This window comes from Thermobia domestica, chromosome 5 (genome assembly GCF_964235325.1).
Source record: "Thermobia domestica chromosome 5, izTheDome1.hap1.1, whole genome shotgun sequence".
NCBI lineage: Eukaryota > Metazoa > Arthropoda > Insecta > Zygentoma > Lepismatidae > Thermobia > Thermobia domestica.
Genome location: NC_137458.1, coordinates 297,733,003 through 297,747,144, shown reverse-complemented (window position 1 = coordinate 297,747,144; position 14,142 = coordinate 297,733,003). Strand labels below are relative to the sequence as shown.

At 39.7% G+C, this 14,142-nt stretch overlaps 1 protein-coding gene across 1 annotated transcript in view; it reads left to right on the top strand.

Annotated features, from left to right (window-relative positions):
- Positions 1–14,142, top strand: part of LOC145686729 (uncharacterized) — a 351,998-nt gene that overhangs the window by 288,582 nt on the left and 49,274 nt on the right. The window contains exons 3-4 of the mRNA XM_081760339.1: positions 6,799–6,907; positions 13,959–14,070. Coding sequence (XP_081616465.1) covers positions 6,799–6,907; positions 13,959–14,070 — 221 coding nt within the window. The remainder of the gene's footprint in view (positions 1–6,798; positions 6,908–13,958; positions 14,071–14,142) is intronic.

Here is a 14,142-nt window from a genome sequence, read left to right as displayed (position 1 = left end):
TCTGAGTGGTTGCACTCCTCAGACAATATGCCTGGACTAATCGTGAGTAGCAATCCATGACAGTGAGCAGAAATGTTTCGCCTTGCCTGCCACGTGGGAGAGGACCATATAAGTCTATAGAAATTAATTCGCCTTTAGAGCCTTTAGAGCTGGATCCCATGGAAGGTGCGGTGGGGATCTTTTGGTGTTTCGTGCGCATGCATGTGACACAATCATGAATGTATTTTGCAACATCCTTGCGCATTTGTGGCCAGTGAAACGCTCGCGAGATGCTGGAAAGAACTTTGTCTCTACCGAAGTGACCCATGTTGTGGTACCACTCTATGACTTTGGATCGTAACTGGTGTGGGAGACAGATGCGAAAACGATCTGGGAAGCGAAAGTCTTTTATTGTGAGAATGCCATCTTGCAGTTTATATAGGGTGTCCCAAGATCTTTTACCACGGTGGGTCACTGCGTTCTGTTGGGTGTCGCTCGACGCAGAAGGCATTTCAGGTGACGCTGTTTGAGACGCATACTTTGCTTCAATATACTGAATGATGGGGTGGTAATCAGATTCACTGCGTTGCATGTCAATAAGTTCCTGTCTGGTGACACGTGTGACGTCATCGTTCAGCACATTGAGAGCGTGAGTTCTCACAATTTTGTGTTCCAATGAAGGAAGCAAGCGTGTGAATGCATCAATACATTCGTTCTGTCTTCCCGGGACGTATTCTATTGAAAAATCAAAACGTTGAAGTTGGATGAACCAACGTGATAACCTGGGGTTCCATGAACAAACATTGTTCAGCGACGTGAGTGCCTTGTGGTCTGAAAGGACCGTGAAATGCGTGCCAAGTAGATATGCTTCCCACTTCTTTACGGCGCACACTATTGCGTAAGCCTCGATTTCCGTTATGGTATATTTAGACTGAACGGGGGATAACATTTTAGAGAAATATTCTATGACACGCTTATTGCCGTTCTCATCAAATTGAAATAAGGCTGCAGCGACGGCTTGTAGATTGCCGTCCGTTTGGATGAAAAACTGTCTGTTATGGTCTGGAAAGGACAGCATAACGTCTTCAATGACGAGATTGACAAGCTTATTCAAAGCGATTTCACAGGCCTCAGTCCACTGCCAGTGTGAGTCCTTTTTCAATAAATTAAAGAGAGGTGCTGCTAAGACTGAAAAACTGGGAATGTAACGGCGGTGCCATCCAATAATGCCTAACCATCTCCTAAGAGATTTCACATTGTGAGGCTTGGGGAGGCGCTTAATGGCGTCTGCAGCCTGGGGGTTCTTCTTGTATCCTTGGGAGGTGATATTGAAGCTTAAAAACTGTGTTTCATTTTTAAAGAAATCACACTTCGACAAGTTCAGTGTCATCCCTGAACATTTGATTTTTCCAGACACTTTATCCAACAAAGAAAGATGCTCAGTGGGGCTAGAATTCGCTAAACATACATCGTCGATGTATCTTATGGTTTGACGTGATAACTCGTCACCTAGCACATGGTTCAAACACATGTTCAGGGCAGTGGAGCCGTTCTTCTGACCGTTAGGTACTACAGTGTACTGGTACTGCGTTCCGGCATATAAAAATGCAGTATACGGTCGGGACTGGGGAGAAATTTCGCATTGTAAATAGGACTGAGAGAAATCTAAAGTACTGAAGAGATTTTTGCCACTGAACTTGGCGAGAAGCTCGTCTATTTTCTCTGGCCTTTGTTGATGTAACGGTGTAACGGCGTTAGCACCTCTTAAATCCGTTACTAAACGGATGGATGGCAGTCCATCTTCTTCCGCTGATTTCTTCAGCACCACGTGAAGCGGATTTAAATGTGGGGAAGAGGCCTTTTCGATCACCCCAAGGAAAAGCAATTTATCTATCTCACGGTTAACAGCTTCCCTATATTTGTAAGCAATGGGATAAGGTTTTCGTACTATCGGTTCAGTATGTGTGATACCAAAGTCATATTGGAAGTCTCGACACAAACCGGGAAACTTGGCGAAAACGTGACGATGTTTGACTAGTATATCGGTGAGATTCTGTTTGTATTCGGGTGGGACATGGGAAGATTCAACAGCTTGAAGTATTTCAGCATCAGTAGCAAATAATTCTGGATGCTGTTCTGGAGATATACCCCGTCCATTAAAAGTGTTACTACTTTCTTCTACGTAAGTACGACCTAATGTTACTAACTTCTGGGAATTTACATTCAGAACAGTTTCGTCACCCTCAAGAGTGACATCGTCAGGATTGTAATGCAACTCGTAGCTCTCGTCAAAACGGTGTTCGTGGTTAGAATTTGACTGAGAGTCAACAGACATACTAACACATATGTTGTTACTATGAAACTGAGTATTATCACTACTTTTGTGTTTTTCTTTCGCACTGGCCACCGGCAAAATATTTAAAATAGCGCAAAAGTCGGAATGATGAAAAGTAGCCGTGCAATTACCATAATCAAGTATAGTACGCAACTGTGAAAGTGCATCTAGTCCGAGAATAATTTGTTCGTTAATATTAGGCACTACAAGAAATGGTATGATAATTTATAGTTGACCAAGCTTCACGGGAATAGAAATTCTACCCTTTACATGGGCGCGTTTGCCTCCGTGGAATCCGACGAGTGATACGTGAGGAACTGGTTCGAGTCGCGGTGACGAGACAATAGTGCTTATTTTAGACCACATGTCTTTGCTTATGAGGGAACATTCACTTCCTCCGTCCAACAAGCACGTATATTCTTTACCTAGAATATTTACTACGACTTTCGAGCTGCACGTGCATTCGAGAAAGTCTAACTGCTTATTCGAAAGGGCCTCTATTTCATCCTCGCTTTCGTTGTCATCGTCACTAAGGTTAACAAACTGAGAAGTATCACTTCGTGGGTCTACACATAGCAGTGACTGCCTGACGTAAAAGGTCTTATGTTCAGTTTTACATTGGAAACTAGTTCCTTCACTGGAGGGTTCACTACCAAGATTCACGGTGTCTAAGCTATTCTTGACCTCCGTACCAAGAAAGCTGCGAGTCAGTTTAAATGCTGCTCTTGTTGGTAGTACATTTCATCGTCACTTATAGGGCTTCGTGGGGATGGCCTGCGATTCTCGTACTGGGAATCGATTTCCGGTTCCGATGCAGGAGACTGAAATCGAACCTGCGGTTGTCGGGAACGGGAAGATTCCTGTGTATCACGTGGTTGTAAGCTATGGCTACGGTTACGGCGTCTATTACGTGCAGCCCGTGCTGGACGTCTGAGGGAAGTACGAGAAGGCTGTGATTCAATTAAGTGATCACGGTTCCTGCGAGAGGTTTCGTCATTCTCAAGCGCAACGTGATTAACTTGCCTCTGGAACGTGCGGGGAGGAACGTGACTATTTGATGCTGGAAAATTCTGTATGTTATTATTACGGGGAAATTGAGACGAATATGCAGGACGAGTGTTGTTGCTGAGGCGAGGCGCTGAATATCTACTGGAACCGGGCGCAGCGGAACGGGTGTCTGTCACTGATTCCTGTAACGCTTCAAGCCTCTGAACGCACGAAACAAAGTCATGAAACCTCTCGTGTTGTGTTGCTACCAGGTAGGTCTGAAATCGCGTAGGCAACAAAGGAATCAGAGTGGAAATGATTTCCGTGTCTGAAATAGAAGGACACAAAGCTCTAATGTCTTGAAAACGACTTACTACGAACGATTCAACGGAGGTGTGACGAGATGGCGAAAAATGTTGCGTTCGCAATGAAGTCAGTTTATTTGCGACTATGAAGCTATTCTGATAGTGTGCTCTTAACTCAGTTCGGAATTCCTGGTAGTTTCGAATGTTCGTTCTGTTTAACTGAAACCATGAAAGGGCGTCACCTTCGAGGCAGAACTGCAACAATTCTAGATACTGTGAATGAGGAACTCGAAGAAATAACATCTCGCTCTCAAATTTGGCCAAAACCGTGTCAGGTAATAGAGAAGCACCAGTTCCCGAAAACTTCGTGAGGTGGGCCAAATCAGAAAAACGGACATTGACGCGAGGTGTAGGGTGACGGTAACTTTCACTTTCTGACCCTGAGGATTCACTTTCATAGGCCTCATCCTGAAATTTTGGGCTAAGGTCACCTTCGCATGCGGATGTCGCCTGTGAAAACTGGGCGGATCGAGAGGGTGTGCGACGTTGCCTGGCACCAAACAAGGGCACAGTGGCGGGTTCCCTTACATCCAGAAAATGCTGGTTTTGTGAAATGTTGTCTCCTTGACCCTGCATTTGAACGTGTTCCGAAGAACGATAGTGCCGTTCTTGTCTATTTTCTAGAGCTAGTAAACGCTGATGCAGCTCGAATTGACCGGTAAAAGTTTCCTGGCGTAGTGCCTGGACTTGTGCTAGCACAGATTGAGATTGGCGGGTGCTAGCATCACGGTTTCTCTCCATCTCGCTTGTAATATTCGATATGCAGCCGTTAAAGTTCTGGGCGAAATTTGTAAGGGAATGGTCAACTTCAATAACTCTGGAAGAGATATGACTGTAGGCGTTCGCGCAGTCAGATTGTACTGATTGTGTGGCTTTAAAAATGACACCCGTTTTGTGCTCCAAATTAAGAATAGCACTTTTATTGTTAGCAACTACAGTTTCTAGGCTAGAACACCGGTTATCAAGGGATTGGATACTCTTCCGCGTTTCTTCCAGAGCTTGCTCAGTGTGTTGCATGATTGAAATGACGACGTCGCACATCGTCGATAGTTCGCTTTTAATTTCCTCGTTCGCGTCACTAAATTCTGAGCACATATGGTTCTCAATAGCTGTCATTGTTCCGGAAAGTTTTCGTTCTGTGGCTTGTAGCTGTTCATTGAATTCTTCCGTGAGCTCTTTCTTGTTTTCGTTGAGTTGGTCAACGAGCTCTTCCTTGTTTTTATTGAGCTGGTCTGTGAGCTCTTCCTTGTTTTTATTGAGCTGGTCTGTGAACTCTTCCTTGTTTTTATTGAGCTGGTCTGTGAGCTCTTCTTTATTGGATTGCAATTTTTCTGTCAATTCTTTTGACTGATCATCCATAAGGGACTTCATTGCTTCTTTAAAAGTGTCGATGTTCATCGCCATTTTCCCACAACGTAATATCATACACTAATGAATGAGAATACGATCTTTCTCTATTTGGGAGGGCTACTCGAAGAATTATGAAATGACTTAGTAATACCACGAAAATAACACTGTTTGAGAAAAATGAATTAGGAATGAAATGAACTTATGAACGTGATGCTTGTGGAAACGAACAAGGCGATGATGCTAGCCACGTGGTCGAAAACTTTCCTTAACAAAGACTTTCTCTCTGTGCCTAAATCAGCGGACATAGAATGCACTTCACTCACGACTCTAACATATTCCATACACATACATACATTTGACTTCTGAATAAAACACCATAACATGAAAATAATGCTCTACAACTACTAAAATGAATGGAAAAATGGACGAATGTGAATGAATTACCTGAAATACGGAAACAAAATGCAGAAAACAGTATAGAAATTTTGAGATGTTCGCAGTAAATATAGAAGGTGAATCAAAAGACGTTAAAACTATACTGTATCGGTTCCCTCTCTCTATAACAAAGCGTGAAACGGTTGTTCTCTTTATCTGATGGGTCCCTGCAAAATCCCACACTGTGTGCCAAATTAAAGCTTTTTTTTTTATCGAGCACGGCCCTAAACCTGCCTCCTTATAGTAAAACTGCACATCAGTCTCATAATCTTCATATTTGTGCACGCCGATTTGATTGATTGTGATAATTTGGAAAATTATCCAATCAATAAAACCAGGGAAACACAAACCCTGAACAATAAACAAGTTTATTGTCGGTCTCGATAGCAACAGAGGTTACGCGCGATGGCAGAGAGAAATACCACACAGAGACATAGGCCGTGAAGCGGCTACCTAGACATAAAAGGCACACTGTTTCAATAACTAAACAAGAGAACTGTTTAGGTATTATAAACTATTTATTTGAACTAAGGTAAGTTAGACACAAGTGGAAGTTAAATTCTGTCTGCAATACTGATGTCGGCTGACTTAATGAAATAATAAAATGGACAGAATGCAAAGAGAATGGAGGGTGATAAAATTATGAATGAATTTAAGAAAAAAAAGGTAATTTACGGTATTCGTCCACCGTTCCCAAGAAATCTTTTTACTTAACTTATAGTTGCTGGAAGACGCTCAAGGACCGCAATTATGTCTGCCCCTTCTTAGCCCACGTGGTGGATTCCTTCTTGGAAGCTTCTTCCGGATAGTTTCCTCAGCTTCTTCTTCGAATGATTGGCTCTTCAACTGGAGACTGCGTTGGACTGATTAAAATAATGACTTTATATATCACTGATGCTATGAAGAATTGGAGCTCCTCACTGGTTTCTGAGAGACGAATCCGAGTCGAAATGAGAGTCGAATGACCTGAATCGCAAAATGAGAGCGAGGCGTGGGTGTCTTCTCTTTTTCTTTCCGCTGAGTGGCTCGCTCTTAGGCTTCGTCGCGCTAGGCTCGCCAACTTACAACTGGCCTTCCAGTTACCCTCAAGTGAGTTGATGAGTTAAGGACATCATCCTGATCCTTCTGTGAGCGTGGACGCTCACACCCTGGCGTCGTTATTCGCACCCCCTGATAACAGCATACGATTACAAAAATTTAGACCTACTTGAATTCAATCATGCAAGGAGCAACCAACAATTATTGTTGAATTCTTCCGGTTACTCTTCTTAAAATAATTTGAAAATGCATTTATTAAGCTTTTCTTTTTTAATTAAGCCTTGTTTAATTAAGCTTTTCTTTTTTCAGATTACGTGTCACCTGTGATAACATGCATCTTCACTATATTTTGCCACATCAGTTCATTGATTCTCCGGAGTGGGAGGCGTACCAGGCGGACAACGATGACCTCTTCCAGGTACAAAACAAAAATCAACAAACATTCCTAGTTAAAAATAATCTCTATTCTATTGTTCCAAAAATAAATAAATAAATAATAACTAAAAAGATAAAATAGTGCAGAGAAGTTTAAAAATTGCTTCTAATACAGGGTGAGCCAAAAGTCACGAAGGGATTATAACTGTGAATAACTTTATTTATTTATTTATTTATTTATCATTACTTTCCATTGCTACTTCACAGACTTAAAGGCCAAGGATGGAAGATTGTGCGGAGCATAATCTCAAGTAGGTGTCCGTCATTATGATTCTCACAAATACGGGCTCTGTGTAGCACATGATTCATGACAGGCGTCAACACTTTTTGTCCGATCGCTCGTATTTCTGCACGAATATTGTCGTTGATCTGCTGTATTGTTTGCGGGTTGTACACATACACTTTGTACGACAGATAGCCCCAAATAAAATAATGATGAAGATGATGAAGTCAATACAGAAACAGTGGCCGGTGATCGATATCGAAATATGATTGAGACTATTGTGCGTCCTCCAGTGAAGAACATGCCTGTAATGTGGTTTCAGCCAGATGGGGCCATAGCACACACGGCAAGGGGATTAATTGATATACTCAGGATTGGTTTCGGCCATCACGTTATCTGGAGAAACACTGACATAAACTGACCCTCCTGTTTGCCTGAACTCACTCCGCTTGATTATTTTCTTTGGGAGTATCTGAAGGACAAAAGTGTATGTGATCATGTCACAAACAACACAGTAACTCAACAGGCCTGTATCGAAGCGGGGTCTAGAGAGGGCCTGGCTCCCTCTAAATTTTTGCTGGACCCCCTAAATTATCACAGTAGGCTTGCAAATTAACTATAATATGGTGATAAACTATAATAGGGTTGGATCAGGGCCCCACCCTAACTTCTATCGGCCCCCCTATATTTTTGGGCTAGCTACCAGCCTCTAGCTCAAGGACAATATTCATACAGAAACAGGCCACTCGGACCAGAAATATTGCCCCCTGTCATGAATCATGTGCTACACAGCGTCCGTATGTGTGAGGCCCATAATGGTAGACACTTATCTGAGATTATATTGATATACACATAAGTGTAAACAATATCACATACTTGGTCTTTTAAGTCTGTGAAATATCAATGGAAACTAATGATAAATAAAAAAAAAAAAGTTATTCACAGTTATAACATCTTCATGACTTTTGGCCATCCTGTATTATTAATTTTATAAATTATCTTATGTTAATTGATTTGTTAGGTTTTCTTTCTTTTTTTACAATTAAACTGTTATATTTCGTCAATACAGTGTTTTTATACGTAATATTCAGAAATGTAATATTATTTGTTATTAGAATTTCGACAAGTTACTTCAAATGTGATGCTTACAGTAGGGTTGCCAGATTTTTCTGAGATTAAAAAAGGAAGATTTTTCAGCGAAGAATCAAAATTTGTGTATAATAAACCTATATATGGTTTTACGGGAAAATAAAAACGTATAATGAGCCAGAGAACATAAAACTTCGGTAAAAGCGTAAGCGTCTTCGCTACAGTAAGGCCAAGCTTAAGATTAAACTTCCTAATGTTACTTTCAGGCAACCTTGTAGCCCCCAGGTTGTGTTAAATCAGTGGCAAATATGCAAATTGTCATTAGTTATTCGTTAAACTTTGTATCTTTGGATAAAGTAATTTTTGATAACTGTGATAAATGTAACTAAAGCTTTTACCATATTATTTACATCGACTATTTCCGGATTTAGAAAGCTTAAATTTAACGTTGTATATACATTCTACTGTTCTGTTAAACATTTGCTGTCTGCCACATAGGTGTATTCTTTATCTCGCCTGTTATTTCTGAGCTGTTGTAAGCAGTGGTGTATTTAAAGGGGACTTCCGGGCTTAAGCCCCCCCGAAATCTTTCTTACTATAGTAAAGTATATGAAATATCTTGCAGAATTTTCACATTTTCAGGCAAAGCCCCCCCCCCCCCGAAAGTTAGAAAAGCCCTCCCCGAAACAAAATCGTAAATACGCCACTGGTTGTAAGTAAACTTATACTGTGAGAAATCTAGGTTCGAATCCTAATGATTAGAGATTCTATGCAGGCACGTATGCAGGAATTTATTTCGGGGCGGAAGCAAAGCTTTTCGGGTAGTAGGCCTATGTATTATTCTTTTCCACTTCAATATAAGTACCATTACAGCTAACATTTTTATGGTATACAAACACCGCGTGCGTGAGTTTTCTCGGGCTTTTCCCATTTCCTCCCACTGTCGTCATTTCATCATTATCTTCCATTTCACCACCGTCTTCCTTAGCCTCAGAGCATAATCGTGCGACATTAGACTCAAATACTCCAACATTTGCATTTAAGCGTTTCCTTAAAATGAAACATATTAAAACTTGGAGGGGATTCAATTCCCCTTCATACTCTTGGGTCACTCCAGTGGTCGTTCTAATGATTCATTTAGCAGAAACAAAAAGTATAAAACCAAATAGGTTGCATTAATTAGACTCATAAACTGGGGCGGACGAAGGCAAAATTTTCACCCGGACAAAGTGACTTTTTGGCGCCCCCCCCCCCCCTAGTCCTATCCTATATTTGACATTTTATTACAGTGATTTCAATATTTTAAACACATTTTTCAAAAAGAAAAATTAATACTCAAATACATTATATAGGTATATTTAGTGCTTACAAATTCTACAATTATATTGTGTATATTATTATTATTATTATTATTATTATTATTATTATTATTATTATTATTATTATTATTATTATTATTATTATTATTATTATTATTTATGTATCGATATACATAAACAAAAACAATATCCAACAGCATTTATTGAATACTATTAATGGTGATATGATTATTGCTATATTGTAAATTGTTTTGTTATATCAATAACAACAGGAGTTATTCTACCATATAGTAGTCAACTATGTAACACTCTATTCTAATAACGTGAAATATCAATAAATATATTTCACATAGGTTAAACGTGTTTTACGCACAGCAATACGAGTATAAACAACATTTTGTATGTAGGTCCTAGTAGTTGAAGTCCATAGCATTCATAAAACGTACCCAGGGGCGGACCAAGGGTTGGGCAACCCGGACAACTGCCCGGAGCGCTACAGTCAGAGGGGCGCTAAAACGAGCCTCAGAAAGTAAATTTTATAACATGTTTTCTACTGATTATTTTTCATTTATGTTGTAAAGTAAAGTCAATTTCATAATCTTTTCTCATTTCACTATGGAAGAAGAGAGTTTCACAGTAACAAGGGGGCTATATCGACAAATGGAGATATGGTATGTTGAAGAAAGAGTGGAGGAGGAGTTGGTATTGTTTATAGCGAGCCATGTTCTTTGTGAACTTTTCCCAAGGAATGAATGTTATTGGATTTTATATCTGTTACTCTTTTAAAGTGGTAGTGGAAAGGAACAGTGTACACAGCACTTAAACTTTTGATTTCTTAGAAACGACGACACCATCGCGCCAAACTGTTGACCATTATTGAAAGTAGTGAATAGATGTTATTATTTCGTTATGTACAGTTCTTGCCAAGTCATTCATTTCGACTGTGCTTGTGAAATCGAATATACTACTCTGCGACAACATAGGAGGGGGGGGGGGTTAAAAGCAGCACTACGAGAAACAAAATCAGCGAGTGCTTTTGAATCCTTCCACCCGCCTCATGAAACAGGTTCAACATAGTATGTGAAATGTATTTATTGGTATTTCACTTATTAGAATAGATTGTCACATAGTCGGATATATGGTAGAATGACATCTGATGTTATTGATATAACAAAACAATTTATAATATAGCAGTAATCATGTCACAATTAGTAGTCCCGGCGGGAGCTCATATGGTTTGGATTCCACGTTAATCAGTAGGTCCCGTCTCATATAGCCTCAACTCAAAATCACCTCACCTTACAAGTAGTAGTATTCAATAAATGATGTTCGATATTGTTTCTGTTTATACATACCGGTACATAAATAATAATAATAATAATAATAACACAATGTAATTGATAGCATATGCATATTTTTAAGTAGCCTACTAAATATACCTATATCATGTATTTGAGTATTAACTTTTCGTTTTGAAAAATATTAAAATCACTGTAGTAAAATGTAAAATACAGACTAGGACTAGAGAGGGCGCCAAACAATCACTTCGCCCGGGTGAAAATTTTGCCTTGGTCCGCCCCTGAACGTACCTCATGAATTTGTACAGAAGTTGAACACTCTTACAAGACTAAAGTTTAATAACAGGTTTTATCATCTATTAGAAATCCTCTAACCTTCGTAAGTTTGACAAGTAGCTAAACAATATCAAAGTCAATTTAGGGAACTTTATGAAAAAGCGTCCATATACAGAGATTGTTCAGTCTACATTTAGCCAATTTCGATTTACCTAAAAATTTAGAAGAATCCATAGCGCCAGGTTCGTAAGTGCTCGATGTGTTTCCCTTGGTTCCTAACAATAGCCCGACAGCGTAATTTCCACTGTAATAGGCTTCTCTGAAGAACTGGGAGGGGAATCTTGTCCCATTCCCTTTGCGCAGCTTTCTAAAGGCCTTCCACAGTTGCCACACGCCGTTTTCCCAAAGCAATCCAAATCCACAATAGTCCATAGGACTTGCATCTGGAGATTTAACAGGTACCTCATTGAAAGGTATCACCTGTATACCACAAGCCTCCTCCATCTCCCTGTAGAATGCGAGGGACGATCGGGAGGTATGTGATGAAGCCTTGTCCATATGAATGCGCACCAGATTGGCGTCATTTCCCTACATTGTTGGAATCTCATGCTCGTAGATCGGCCGCATGATCTGCTCCTGCAAATACTGTGAATTTATTTTGCAGTTCTTCGCCACCCTACGAATCTTCAGTTTACTTCGGTAACAGTAGCCAGTAACGACCATGAACCCTTTTGGGAAGGATTCTTTACAGACACGGACCCACCTTCTGAAGTTCTTGGCGCCTTTCTCTCGGTACATGATGGCTGTCGGTTTGTCGCAGTCGGAAAGGTAAATCCATGCTTCGTCGAGCACTACAACGTACATCCACCTTTGTTTTGCCAGATGCCGTTCGTACAGCTTCCGGGCGTTACACTTTCGTTCCTTTTGGTGGACATCCGTGAGAAGGTGGCCGCGAGCTTTCATGACTTTTTCCAGCTTGAATTGATGGTGTAACGTCCGGCTCACAGTCCCCAAATACACATCAAGACGATTAGCCATACAGCTTTATGTTGGCGGATTTTCTTGTATTGCCATTTTACGAAGTTTCCTCTGCATGGTGGAGGTGGCCTTGGTGCATTCCTGCTTCCTAGGCAACTTCGTTGGTGATCCAAATGGTGGAGCTTCGTTGCCCTTGTACTTTTTAATAACATTTTTTATTCCACTTAAACTGATGTTGCAACAATTCTTCTTGCACTGTTTTCTAATGACAGAAACACTAAAGTGAGCGTCATAAAGAGCCGCAACATAGCCTTCCCAAAACCGGCTTAGTTTGGGCGGCATTTTGGTCACAGAGCGGAAACCCACACACTTGGAAACAAATTTAACACAACACTCACAACAATTTCCCTGTTTTGTGCGTTATTGTCGTCCACGCGAAAAACCAACTCGGTTCTCAGGAAGCCACTGCACAATACTGCAGGACGCCACGAGCCAGGTCGGGTGAGTCCATTCTGCCCGGGAGGGGGAAGGAACGAAATCGGCCAAACGTAGGCTGAATAACCTCTGTAATTTTCTTACATAAAAACAGTACCTTAAAATCTAGAACTATTTATACAAATTGTTTTCATTATTTTGCAACCTTTGGCCTCAGGCGTGATAATTAATAGCATAGCAAAACTTAAGAAAAACTAAATAAAGAGGTAAATTCCACTATTGCTGAAAATTAGCAACAAATTAAACAATTTTAAATACATTTGTTTTCAGCACCTCACAACAATTACACTATAAGCTTTCCAACTTTTTTATCTGCAAAATCTCTTACAATAACATCTACGTATATACTGTTCCCCCTCCACCACCACTTTAAAAGAGTAACATATATAAAATCCAATAACATTCATTGCCCGTGAAAAGTTCACAAAGAATATGTCCCGCTATAACCCCCCTCCATTCTTTCTTCTACATGCCATGTCTTCATTTGTTGATATAGCCCCCCTAGTACTATGAAACTCTCTTCTTCCATAGTGGAATGGAAAATGATGATGGAATTTACGCTACTTCACAAGAATATAAACGAAAAAAATCAGTAGAAAACACGTCATAAAATTTACTTTATGAGGCTCGTTTTGGCGCCCCCTGACTGTGGCGCCCCGAGCAGTCGCCCGGGTTGTCCGACCCTTGGTCTGCCCCTGCTCATAAACTATATTTTGTAAAGTTAATATTCAACATAATGCTATTATTATTATTATTATTATTATTATTATTATTATTATTATTATTATTATTATTATTATTATTATTATTATTATTATTATTATTATTATTATTATTATTATTATTATTACCAGTAGAAACCAAATGTTTTGATGTGGACTTAAAATTAAGAATAAATGTGTATCTGCATCATTGAAAGTGTTTTATATTTGATTATTTATCTGTACTTTCTAGAGCTGACTTTGTTGTAAGAATCTTACTGACGAATATAGATTAATTTGAACGTTGTGCAGTCAGCGACAAAAGTTCTTTCAGCTTGGTAAAATTAATTTTTGGAATAACGGTGGTATGGCTAGCATTTTGTGAATAACAGAGTAGTAACGTACAGAAAAATTACATTTAAAAAAATACTGAAAACTGTACTCAAATTGTCTTTAATTTTGAAGTTATTTGCGAAACTAATTTCGTCAGACGGGAAGAAATTTTGTCAGTGACTGTACAAGCCTGTGAACATTGTAACGTTCTTGGATGAAACGAAAGTAAGAAAGGTTTTCATTTAAAAAACAATATCTAGGCTAGGTAGCTATACATGTCCTATAATCTAGAGGTTACTAGAATAGTTTATATATTTTTCAGGTGACCATCACTGCAGAAGAGAAGTCTGAGTACCTGTGTTGGCCGCGAAAAAGGCTTTATAACGTCTTAAGAGCGAGGCCCACTTTGGAAGTGATTCTTCACAATATAATTGGTAAGACCTACACACTTACCCTGAGCAATATATTTACTATATATATGATAATATTATAAATTACATAGCCAC